At 37.2% G+C, this 13,503-nt stretch overlaps 1 protein-coding gene across 7 annotated transcripts in view; it reads left to right on the top strand.

Moving 5' to 3' along the window:
- NIN (ninein) overlaps positions 1-13,503 on the top strand; it is a 199,541-nt gene that overhangs the window by 55,614 nt on the left and 130,424 nt on the right. For 4 of the 7 annotated variants that reach the window (XM_069091948.1, XM_069091947.1, XM_069091949.1 and 1 more), the window contains exon 5: positions 1,013-1,182. The exons of 2 other annotated variants lie outside the window; for them this stretch is intronic. In XM_069091948.1, coding sequence (XP_068948049.1) covers positions 1,013-1,182 — 170 coding nt within the window. Of the gene's footprint in view, positions 1-1,012; positions 1,183-13,503 lie in introns of those variants that run through there. One more of the 7 variants, XM_069091952.1, reaches the window with a different exon arrangement.

Genomic DNA, 13,503 nt, shown 5'->3' with positions numbered 1-13,503 from the left:
CCTGCGTCTGCTGCGCCGTGCCTTCCCGACCTCAATTATGTTATATTCTTCAGAGCTTCAGTTTGACTATATTGACAAAAAGAAAAGTGGAATCCAGGAATTTCCTTTCTTCTGTATTTCATAATTCCTTGAATAACTAAGATATGGGATATTTTACTTTTCTAAATACTGTGTAATTTTCAGGTCATCCACCAAATTGATAGAGTCAATCTATATCAAAGTTGTCACTTGTGCAGAGTGAATTATTTTATCTTTTAGAACTATCCCTTATAGAAAAAGCTTTACTTATTCCTGTTAACTATGATGATAGTATAAGTAAATTTCTCTGAAACAAATCAAATGAAAGTGTCACATATGAATGTATAAGTTGTAGGGAGCATTTCTTTTTTTCCCTTTTTATTTGTCTAATGATAAAATTCACACTAAAGAATAACAAAGTATACAGTTTCCTTAACTCTGTTGCTCAATTTTTCCATTATTTTTCAATTTTTGATTGCTTAATGAGAACCTCAGGTCACATTTAGTGTAAATGACTGTGACTGATTAGAATCCTTTCTGTTTCTTTTTCTGAAAGTGACATAATTGAATTGTTCAGGTAAGAGAGCTTTTTTTTTTTAATAATTGGTGTGTGAGTTGACTTTACATTGCCAATAAAATGCTTGTTTAATGTTCAATTTTCAGTGCTTATCTTTGTTACTTTAAGCCCCCCTTATGAAATTCCAACTGATTTTGGTGTCCCGAAGAGCAGAAATTGTCTCTTCTTTCCTAATTTGAATTCTGTGGTTTTTTCTTCATCAAATGTAGTATCGTATTCCCCTCTCTATATAGACGTGAATATTGAAGATGTGCTAAGCCATTCAGAACTGGAAACCGATGTTCTCTCTGCATGTGATGTTAGGAACACATTTACTTCCTCCACGATTCTTCCAGTTTGAAGTTTGTCAGGTATAAGAAATCATGCTGATACAGTGCCTATCATTCAGTGGTACTTCAATTTTGTTTCTTTGCTCAGATTTCTTACCAGAAGCTCAACCCAAATATATCAAAGATGGAAAATGCTATGGTCGGAGGTCTTTGCCTGAATTTCAGGAACCTTTGGGGGAGTTTGCTGAAGTGAGAGTGCTTGAATCACTGAATGAAGAAGCTCAGTCTTTACTTACCACTGCCAGTGATTACACTGAGGTAAGAAGTAAAAATAAAAAAGGAATTGAGATTAGGAAAAAAAGTAGGTACATAAACTTCATGACTCATTTAGGCACCAAGATAGCATTATTCTGAGAAACAAAAAGTTTCTTTTTCTATTTTTATTTTATTATATTATCATTATTTTGCTTTTTGGAGGGCAATTGGGGTTAAGTAACTTGCCCAAGGTTACAAGGCTAGTTTTTTTTTTTTTTTACGTGGGTATTAAATGTCTGAGGGCAGAACCAAACTGGGGTCCTCCTGACTCCAGGGCCCAGGCTTTACTCACTGCACCACCTAGCTGCCCCACTCTTTTTCTTTTTAAAAATTAATTTATTTACTTTTAGTTTACAACATTAAGTTCCACAGTCCCTTGAGTTTTAAATTTTCTCCCCTTTCTCTCCTCGTCTACCCCCTCCCCTACCCCCTGACCATGGTGGCATGCCATCAAATATAGTACCTACAAATACCTTCACATTAAATATTAGTGAGGTTGTAAAGAAAGATTATAACCAATGGAATGAACAATGGGAAAGAGGAAACAAAACAAAACAAAAAAAAAAGAGAGCAAGTGCTTTGCTTCAATCTGTATTCAGACTTTTTTCAGTATTGGAATTATTTTCACATTCACAGCTCTCCTCTTTTTTTAATTTTTTTTATTTTAAGCAATTGGGGTTAAGTAACTTGCTCAAGGTTACACGGCCAGTTATTTCTGGGTGTGGTGCTGAGCGCCTGAGCCCGGGATTCGATCTCCAGGTCGTCCCAACACTGGAGCTGGTGCTCTTACTCGCTGAGCCACCTGGCTGCCCCTTTCTCTCCTCTTTTTTAATATGGCAGTTGCTAAATCTTATGTGTTCTTTATTTTGGCTTCTGCTCCTCTGACTCTTTTTTGACCACTTGTAGCATATTTTCTTTTTTCACTTGGAAGCTTGGATTTTGGCTATGATATTCTTGAGAGTTTTCATTTTAGGGTCATTTTTTTCCAGGAGGATCATTGTGAATTCTTTCTATTCTTCCCATTTTCACTAAGAATTCTAGGCAGTTTTCATTTATAATTTCTGGGGATACAGTATTTTAACTTTTTAAATCATGATTTTTAGATAATTCAATATTTCTTAAATTATCTCTCCTTAACTTATTTATCTTCTGTTTTCCAAGTCCTTGTTTTTTATTTAACATTTTTTTCATCTTCTTTTTCTATTTTCCCCATCTTTTTGAAATATTTCTTGTTTTCTTATTGGGTCTTTATTTTCTCTTTGACCCATTTTGATTTTCAGGACATTCATTTCTTGGGTAAAGTTTTCTGCCTTCATCAAGGCGTTCGTTTTCCTTGCCATTCTTTTGTCCGCGTCTTTTTTATTCTGTACTTCTTGTTTAATGTCCTGTGGTTGCTATGGCCAGGACTTTTTTCCCCTCATGCTTTTATCTTCTTGTATATTATTAGTTTCTAAGCTTCTTGATGGAAAGGACTGTCTTTCTTTTTCTTATTAGTATCACCATTGCTTAGCCCGGTGCCTCTTGTTTATTGAATTGAATTGTGTCCTCATTATCCTGCTTGGAGTTTACTCCAAGGATGTATTTCCTAAGGGCCTTCGGAGTTTTCCTTTGCTTACTCATCTTATGTGCCTTAGTATCAAGCCTGGGGAGCCTGTGTTTTGATCATTCTCCATTAACGGAATGATTTGGTTAGGGCCTACCCAGTCTTGAGTATGGTGGGCCAGAATAGGCCCCCTCCTTCAAGTTAATCCTAGGCTTCTCTTCTGCAGGGCTGTGTCTTGGGCCTCCCTTTTGCCACATGGTTCTGGAGCTTCCTTATCCCCAAAGATCTGTCTGGGATCTTATACTCTTGCTGCCAGGCTCAGGATCTGTATCCATGCAGGGCCTTGCCACAGTTACTGGCCTTCTCCAGTTGCATATTGCCTAGGACCTTTTTCTGCAGTTCGGCTGAGCCTCCAGTACCATTCTAGACCCCACCTGAAGTACTTGGAGGCTGGTCTCTGGAGTTGAACTCCGGAGTCTCAGTCTGTCTGGAGTATCCCATGCTGTTCTCTCAAGTTTGTCTTTTATGGCCATGGACTGTGGGATTGGTTTACCAGACTTCAGGGACACTGTGCTCAGGATGCAGTGCTGGGTTTGGTCTACCCCAAAGCTACCTTTCCTCAGCTTTCCACTGTTAACTTGCAAATTTTGTTAGAGGAGACTGTCTAGGTGATACACATTTATCATTTATTCCCTTAAAGCTCGATGAAACTAGCTTACTTGTATGTACAAGGAGTAAGAAGCCCAGTTCTGACTGCCTGAACAAAAGAATGAGCAAGCTTAAATACCTTGTCGAACCACCCCAATTTAGTATGGCTGTCTGTGTCACTCGGATGTGTGATCTCATACTATCCATACCCTAGAGAAGAAGTTTCTTTGTTGTAAACATAGGACAATCGACAAGACAGTGTCAGTGGAATTTACAACCTCAGGATGTCTCTGTTTCCCCCGCTTTGGAATATGCCCCAAGATAAGGGGAAATCTCATAATTCTGACTTTCCAAGCATCCATTCACAATTGGGAGAATACCCATTGCCTACCTTATCTGGTCTTTCAAGTTATAGACACAGGAAAGGGCACTTTTAAGGCAAAGCAAAGCAATCTCTTTGATTAATTCAGACTTTGGCCAAAAATGATATTTAATGATTATCACCACCTAGCCAGATTTGTCTATCCTGGGGTCGGCGTAAGTGGTGGCTTCTTTTGAGTATTTCTCAGGTGAGTAGGAGAATCTTTTTAGAATGGTGCATTTCTAAGCACTGCTGAGATGTTGGTCAGAGATCTGGGTTTCTTTTTGTCCTAGCACATGGCTATCTTCCCTTAGTACTTCTTTCATAATTTAATGGCATAGTTCAACTAAAAATTCTTCACAAAATTACTTAAATTCACAAATGTAGCTGAGAAGCCTCACTGATTTATTTTATAATTTTAAAATTCAAAATATAAGATAGTCCAACAGTAAATTTTGACTAGTTTCACCTGCCTTCTAAGTCCTTTTCTGCTATTTAGGAATTTCGGGGTTCAGTAATTCCTTTTCTTTGACAGATTTCCTGAGTCAAAAAGAGAAATCATAAATTGTTGAGCACCAACAAAGAAATGTATATAGAATGAGACAATGGCAGCAAAGCATAAACTTTAAGAAGTCCTGTTGAGCCACTTCTATATGCCAGGTAACAGATGAAGTGGTTACATGCCCTTTTTTTTTTTGTCACTGCAACTCACAGAGACTTTATTTGGATGTGCAGAAAGTGTACATTCCACTTCCTTTAGTGGAATTTTAAATAATTTTAGTTAATAAAATGTAAGCCTTAGCTAATTGTATTTTGCTACCATAGTTGAAATATATTCAGTTAACCACAAATCATCAATCAGAGTTGGGGGTAGCATTGCTGTACCCTGAATAACGCGAGCAAGACCGAAGTAACAATTTTAGAATGGACCTTTTATTAAAACGCCATGTTGGCTGATCAGGCCACATGAAGGGCTGAGCAGGTACCACCCTATGTCCCAGGTACAGCAATAGCAGCAGTACCAACAGCAACAGCCCCTATCTCAGGTAGAACCTCAGCTTATAAAGGGAGCCCAGAGGCCAACAGTTAGGTATTGCTTAAGCAGAAACTTGCAGAGGCCAGAACAGTGATTGGTCGGTACACACCTTGAAATTCCTGTGCCTGACCCAGAAGCCTGCCCATCTCCATGCTGGTGAGCTCACTGGGAAAGGGTGGAGACCCAGTGGGAGAGGGCGGAGCTCACCCAGCAGTCTGCTCACTTCCCTGAGGTAGGGGGATGGAGAAAACTGGGCACAACCGTGTCTTCAGGCTTTGAGTATTTTTTTTTTTTTTTACTTCTCCTAACCTAGCAACACTCAAAGCTGTATTGGTAATATGACAATAACTGAAATGTCACTATCAATTTTAATACAAGTGAGAAGGATGAGAGATTTAAAAAAATCTAATATTATTCACTGATATAATTTAATTTTACAGATAAAAATACAAGATATACATTCCATTAATGATAGACCTGCAACTAAGCAGCTTGTCTCATGATCCAGTGATAAAACAGGCTCTTAAGCTGTGAGGCATTTAATTTTAGATTGCTTTCAAAGATAATGGTGAAAATGAATTTAGCGTTTTGAAGTATATTATGTTCTAAGTGGAAAAGTAATAGATCATTTGGTAAATCTGATGGGCACATTGTGCTGTGAGTGTCTGACATTTAAAAATTAAATTTTTAATTTAAAAATATTTAAATTTTATTAAAAATTATTTAATTATTTAAAAATTTAAATTTAATTTAAAAATTAAATATCTCTTAAAGGATTTCTTATAAAGTTTAAATGATAAAATTCCATTTCTAAATATTGGTGTTAAAACACCTTGACTTAAAAAAAACCTAAATCATATTGTAATTTTAAATAATAATTTTCATTTATGTAGGGTTACAGAATGTTTTCTTCCTAGCAATCTTGTGCAAGAAAGAATGCAAATATTATTTCTCCCATTTTATGAATTTTGAAACTGAGGCACCAAAAAGTTAAGCAATTTGCCCCGACTATCCAGCTGACCTTGAGTCAGGTGGGATTTAAATCCAATGTTTGAAGGGGAATTCGAACTGACGTTCATATTTTATCTACTAGTGCACTGTCTTGAAGAAAAAAGGCAGTGTTGTGAGAAAGGAGAGAATGGTCCTGGTTAGGCAATGTTTTTCTGATTTCTTACATCAGTAAATTTTTTAAAATTTTCTTTCCCGGATATGCTAGATTTTCTCCTTAGAAATGCCTTCTTTGTACTCTCTTTTTCAACAATCTTCTTTCCTTAAAAAATTATGATTGAAGCAACCATGCCAAGTATCAGCTAAACAACAGTAGCTCAATGAAAGGAGAATAGCCCCAGTCTGTGCCCCAGGACTGATTTGAACTAGCAAAATATCCTGAATGAACACAGAAGTCCTGCAGGCCAAACCAGATGGTAGGGTGGGATAGATTGCTAAATTTGTATAGAATAAGGTGTGGAAAATGCATGGCATAGGTTGCAGATGTTAATAGAGGTTCCAAGCTGAATTTCCAGAACAGACATCTGTTCTTCTGTCTCAGTGGGTACATCTATTCAAATAGTGTATTTCAGGATCAATAGCTTTCTCCTCTTTATGGAGACCCCCTGCTGTGCATGATCCACCCACTTCTAGCTGTAGAATAAAACCAGCTGGTTAAACAACTGTTTAATGTGACATGGATATGCATGGTCTGGAGATAATAGCAGTCAGTCAAAAAATTATGACTGGCTTCTACAACAAACCTTTCCAGGCTACTTGACCTTTGACCATTTTGACTCTCCCTGCTTACAAATCAACTGTCCTTGGTTATACTTAGCATAGTAATGAGGAAACTCAGCTGCTAGGAAGGGTAAATTGGAGGACCCCATGAGTGGGAAGTAGGAGGAGGTTAATGACTGCCAGTATCTGAACTAAATTAGGAATACTCTTGTGTGTGTGTCTCTGTGTGTTCGTGCGTGCGTGCGTGTGTGTGTGTGTGTGTGTGTGTGCATGCGCACGTGCACGTGTGTGCTCAGGCTCTGCTTGATTTCATTATAATGACTGGCAGTCACTACAGTTGCTATAAAAGAGGTATCATCTTGTATTTTCTTTTTGTGGTTTGTCCTTTGTTCTTGAAGAGGACCATGACATCTGGAAAGTGATGCCATGACTTGCAAGTGACTTGGATTTAAGTGAGGGAGGGCTGTGCCAAGTCAGCAACCTCAGTTTCTCCTCCTGGGCCATCTGGATCCCAGTGGAATATATAGGTTAGGACGATTGGGGCTGGCCTCCAGTACTTGAGCTAAGCCTTTAAAGGAAACAAGGATTCTCTGAAGGCAAGAGGAGGAAGTATATTGTGGGGGGAGCAGTTTATGTAACCCAGGTAAATGGGGAAATGGCATGCTGGAATTGGGGAAGCAATTTATGACGAGATGTAATAAAAATAAGACTGGAAAGGTAGCTGGAGTGAAATAGTCTTTGATCACTACTAACAAGAATTTAATGACTTTTCTCATTCATTTTTCATTCCATGTAATCTAAATTTCTGGCACTAGTTTCAAAAAGCCTCTAGATGATTCCTTTTTGTTTATTATGGGAATAGGAGCAGCAGATCAAATCTAGATATAATTTACTTCTAAAAACTGACCATATTTCAGGCTTTTTCTCTGCCTGAAGGAAATTATGAGCATCCTCCCCCAGTAAGCATATTTCTAAGTTATGTACAGGATATCTCCAAATCCTTATTGAAGTTTTGAATTATTAATGACTTAATAGCTTAAACTGTACATATACTTATATATATATAGTTATTGTTTGTATAAAATTTTCACAAAATATAAATTGAAAAAACATGAGGTGAAGATGAAAAAAACTTTCTAGAGTCAATAAGGAGATGCTACGGTTTATTGAATATGGGAGTGACGTGGTTAGTCCAGTACTTTAGGAAAGAAAATCTTTATGGCAACTAAGTGATGCTATCTAGATTTCTTTCTCAACTCTTCATTCTTCACTAACCTGTTGCCAAATCCTGTTCATTCTACCTTTCCAACATCTCTTGTATACATCCCCTTCTTTCTTTAGTAATCTTATCACTTTGGTGCAGGCCTTCACTTACACCTGGACTTTTGCAATGAGCTTCTGATGGGTCTCCTTGTCTTATGTCTCTCCCCATCCTCACTCAGTTATCAAAGTGCTCACCTTAAAGCACAAGTTTTACCACATCAAACCCTCATTCCCCCCAATAAATAAATTCCATTGGTTCCCTATTACATTTAGGATCAAATATAAAATCTTCAGTTTGATTTTTTAAAGTCCTTTCTACCTTTCTAGTCTTCTTACATTTTACTCCCACCTATGTACTCTCTGATTCAATGGCACAGGCCTCCTTGAAATTCTCTACTAAGAAACTCCTGACTATGCATTTCCAATGTCTGTCCTTTATTTCAGTGCCTGGAATCCTCTCCCTCCTTGTCTGTACCTCCTGATTCCATGGTCCTAGATAAACCATTATCACTTAAAATTCCATTTTGAGCACCGTACTGCTCTTTAATCATATTTTCCCAAGAATCAGGAAGAATAATTCATTTACCATCATCCACAGCCTTTTAACAAGTCTTCCTTTTCCTCTGCATACTACCACCTCCCCACTGGAAAAAGGTGAAAATAGAATTAAACTATGAATGAACTGAATCTTTACCTTACCCCCCAAAATGCTAGTAAATGACAAACGTTTGATCACTAACAGTTCTGTTGTGTTTGTCTTCCGTGTTATTAAAAGAAGAGATTCTTTTTTAAAAATTAGTTTATTTTTAGTTTTCAACATTTACTTCCATAATAAGATTTTGAGTTGTAAATTTTCTCCCCGTCCCTTTCCTCTGCCCTCCCCAAGATGGCATGCAATCTGATTTAGGCTCTACAAATACTTATTAAGCATATTTCACATAAGTCATGTAGTAAAGAATAATTAGAACCCATGGGATGAACCACGAGAAAGAAGAAACAAAATTAAAAAAAAAAAGGGAGAGTGAGCAAATAGTATGCTTCGATTTGCATTCCCATTCCATAGTTCTTTTTGTGGATATTGATAGCATTTTCTATCATGAGTCTTTTGGAGTTATATTAGATCCTTATATTGCTGAGAAGAGTTAAGTCAATCAAAGTCAGTCATCATACATGTGGCTGTTATGTGTACAATGTTCTCTTGGTTCTGCTCACTTCATTCACTATCAGTTCATATAAGTCCAGGTTTTCTGAAGTCTGCCTGCTCATCATTTCTTATAGCACAATAGTATGCCATTACATTCATACACCATAACTTGTTCAGCTGTTCTCCATTTGTAATTCTTTGCCACCACAAAAAAATCTGCTACAAATATTTTTGTACATGTGGGTCTTTTGGATACAGACCTAGAATTGTATTGTTGGGTCAAAGAGTAAGCACATTTTTATAGTTCTTTGTGCATAGTTATAAACTGATTTACAAAACAGTTGGCTCAGTTCACAACTCCATCAACAATGCATTAGTGTTCTAATTTTCCCTCATCTTCTCGAACATTTATCATTTTCCTGTTTTGTCACATTAGCCAGTCTGACAGGTATGATGTGATAGCTCGTTGTTTTGATTTGCATTTCTCTAATCAGTAGTGATTTAGAGCATTTTTCATATGGCTATAGATAGGTTTTATTTCTTCCTCTGAAAACTACCTGCTCATATCTTTTGACCATTTATCAATTGGGGGAATGACTTGTATTCTTATACATTTGACATAGTTCTCTGTATATTCTAGAAATAAGGCCTTTATCAGAGACACATTGTAAAAATAATAGATTTTTGCTGAAGACTATGGAAACATAAGCATCACCTATAGCCATAATACACAATTTTTTTAGTATGTATAATAGCTAATGTGTTTTTTTTTTTTAAGCAATTGGGGTTAAGTAACTTGCTCAAGGTTACACAGCCAGTTATTTCTGGGTGTGGTGCTGAGTATCTGAGCCCGGATTTGACCTCCAGGTCTTCTCAACACTGGAGCCGGTGCTCTTACTTGCTGAGCCTCCAGGCTGCCCCTAAGCAATTGGGGTTAAGTAACTTGCTCAAGGTTACATGGCCAGGTGTTTCTGGGTGGGTGCTAAGTGTCTGAGCCCGGGATTCGATTTCCAGGTCTTCTCAACACTGGAGCTGGTGCTCTTACTCGCTGTGCTACCTGGCTGCCCCGCTAATATGGTTTTAAACTTGTAGTAAGATTTAGACAATCTTAGAATGGAAAATCAGATGCTATTAATATATACTTCCCCAACAAGGCTATGCCAAATGTACAGCTACAACCAAAATCTAAGCAGTCATACGGAAATGGGAATAATTTCCCTAGTGATTTCAAATTGAGTGCAGCTATACATTTTCTCCTGTAACTGGTTATTTTAACAAATTTATGCTGATTCCATTTCCATATAATGGGGTTCTAGATGCTGTGGATTTGGATTTTAGGGAAAAGAAGACCAAGGAGCTAAGCTTGCTGCTACTATAGGAAAAGAAAGCTCCAAAAGAAATATCTAGGTGTTTATACTTTACTCCCACTTTATTCTTTTGGATCTCTTTGTTTCTGCTGGATTCAAGCACTTTTAGAAAGTAACAGCAAGCATAGTCTGCACAGCAATCAGTTGACAATCATTTATAAAGCAATTACTATGTGCCAGGGACTGAGGTAATTTCTAGAGATACAAACAGCAGCAAAAACCAGTCCCTATTTCCCAGAAAGCTGCGAAACAATCTCCATAGCAAATGTCTCAGATAAAGGCTTCATTTCTCAAATATGTAGAGAACTGAGTCAAATTTATAAGAATGCAAACCATTTCCCAATTTATAAATGATGAAAGGATATGACCAGGCAGTTTTCAGGTAAAGAAATCAAAGCTATATATAGGCATATGAGGAAGTGCTCTAAATCACTTTTTATTAGAGGAATGAAAATTAAAATGTCTCTGAGGTAACTATCACCTCATACCTATCAGATGGGCTAATGTGACAAAAAAAGGAAAGTGATAAATACTGGAGAGGATGTGAGAAAATTGGGACACTAATGCACTGTTGGTGGAGTTGTGAACCAATCCAACTGTTCTGGAGAACAGTTTGTACCTATGCTGAAATGGCAACCAAACTGTGTATACTCTTAGGTATGTATCCCAAAGAGATCATAAAAAAGGTAAAACGATGTATATGTGGGAAAATATTTCTATCAGGCCTTTTTTGTGGTGATAAAGTATTGGAAATTGAGGGGATACATCATTTGGAGAATGGCTGAACAAGCTGTAGTATATGAATGTGATGGAATACTATTGTGCAATAAGAAATGATGAAAGACAGACTTCTAGAAAAACCTGGAAAGATTTGTACAAACTGATGCGAAGTGAAATGAGCAGAACCAGGAAAACATTGGACACAGTATCAGCAACATTGTGTGATGACACAGCTCTTCTCAGCAATAAGAGGATCTAAGACAAATACAAAGGCCTCATGACGGAAGATGCTGTTCACATTCAGATAAAGTACTGGATGGACTCTGAATACAGATCAAAACATAATTTTTTTACCTTATTCTTTTTCATGGCTTTTTTCTTTTTGATCTGTTTCTTTTGCAACTATGACTAATATGTTTTCATGATAGCACATGTATAATCTGTATCAAGTTGCCTATCATGTTTGGAAGAGGGAAGGATAGGGAGAGAGGGAGAAAAATTTAGAACTCAAAATCTTGTAAAAAAGCGAATGTCTTGATATGTAATTGGGAAAAAATGTACTATTAAAAAAACCAGTCCCTACCTTCAAGTCATTTGCATTCTATTGGAGGAGAAGGGTTTTGTTTTGTTTTTTCACAATCATTCAGCCTACAATCATTTTTTATATACCTATAAGAACAAGGAAAGGCAAAAACAAAAACAAAAAGAAACAAAAAAGTTTTTGCTCTCCATATCCTTCCTTTTACTTTTACAGATAAGAAAGGAAAAAGAAAGTTCTTCAAAACTAAATAACATCCCCAAAATCTGATTTTATGTGCAGTATTCCACACCATATCTGCAAAGTAAGGGGGGGTGGGGCAAGTTTGATCCTTATAACTTTTGTTTTGTGGTTTGGTTTATTTTTTTTTTATTGGTCTTTTTGGAGTGGGACAAGCAGGACAATTGGGGTTAAGTGACTTGTCAAGGTTACACAGCTAATAAATATCAAGTACCTGAGGCTAGATTTGAACTCAGGTCCTCCTGACTCCAGGGCCAGTGCTTTGTGCCATCTAGCTGCCCCCAATCCTTATAACTTCAAAGAACTTGTTTTTGATTGTTTTGTTATTGTTCTTTCCACTTATATTGTTCTATTTTTTGTTGTTGTTGTGCAGTCATTCAATTGTGTCTGACTTTTTGTGACCCCATAGACTACAGCATACCAGGCCCTTCACTATCTCTCAGTCTGTCCAAATTCATGTTCATTGTTTCCATGATACTATCTGACCATATCATACTCTACCATACCTTTTTCCTTTTTTCCTTCAATCTTTCCCAACATCAAGGTCTTTTTCAAAGAGTCCTGTGTTCTCATTATGTGGCCAAAGTATTTAAACTTTAGCTTCAGTATGACCTTCCAGTGAGTAGCCTGATTTAATTTCTTTAACTATTATCTTTTTGTATCTAAGGGACTCTCAGAAATCTTCTCTAGTACCACAATTGAAAGCATTGATTTTTCAATGCTTAGCTTTCCTTATAGTCCAACTCCCACAGCCATATGTTACTACCAGAAAAACCACAGCTTTGCCTATATGGACCCTTGTCAGCAAGATGATGTCTCTGTTTGGTACGCTGTCTAGATTTTGCCATAGTTTTCCTTCCAAGGAGCAGGCATCTTTTAATTCCATGGCTATAGTAACTATCTGCAGTGATCTTTGAGTCCAGGAATATAAAATCTGATGCTGCTTCCATTTCTTCTCACTATATTTGCCAGGAAGTAATGGGACCAGTTGCCAAAAATCTTAGTTTTATTTTTTATGTTAATTTTCAAACTAGCTTTTACACTCTCCTCTTTCACCCTCATCAAGAAGCTTATTAATTCTTCACTTTCTGCCATCAGAGTAGTATCATCTGCATATCTGAGATTGTTGGTATTTCTCCCAGCAACCTTAATTCTTTTTTTTTTTCTATTTTGGAGGGGGAAGGCAGGGCATTTGGGGTTAAGTGACTTGCCCAAGGTCACATGGCTTGTAAGTGTTAAGTGTCTGAGGCTGGATTTAAACTCAGGTCCTCCTGACTCCAGGGCCAGTGGTGATCTGTTCACTGTGCCACCTAGCTGCCTCAGCAACCTTATTTCTGGCTTTTGATTCAACCAGACTGGCATTTTGTATCATGTATTCTGCTTGTAAATTAAGTAATAATATGCAGACTTTTTGTGTTCCTTTTCTAATCTTAAACCAATGAATGGTTCCATGTTTGGATCTAAATGTTGTTTCTTGACCCCCATACATGTTTTTTAGGAGACAAGTAAGATGCTTTGGTAATCCCATCTCCTTGAGGACTTTACCACATTTTGTTATGATCCACATATTATAGTCAATGAAGCAGAAGTGGATGTTTTTCTGGAACTCCCTCGTTTTCTCCATTATGCAACAATTATCGGCAATTTGGTCTTTAGTTCCTCTCCCTCTTCAAAAACCAGCCTGCTCTTCTGGTAATCCTTGATTCAGATATTGCTGAATCTTAGCTTCCAGAATC

The sequence above is a fragment of the Petaurus breviceps genome, unplaced genomic scaffold, assembly GCF_028583685.1.
Source record: "Petaurus breviceps papuanus isolate PSGF00001 unplaced genomic scaffold, PetGlider_PUasm1.0 189, whole genome shotgun sequence".
In the NCBI taxonomy this organism is placed as follows: Eukaryota; Metazoa; Chordata; class Mammalia; order Diprotodontia; family Petauridae; genus Petaurus; species Petaurus breviceps.
Note: the sequence above shows the minus strand (reverse complement) of the source record. Positions and strands in the feature narration are given on the sequence as shown.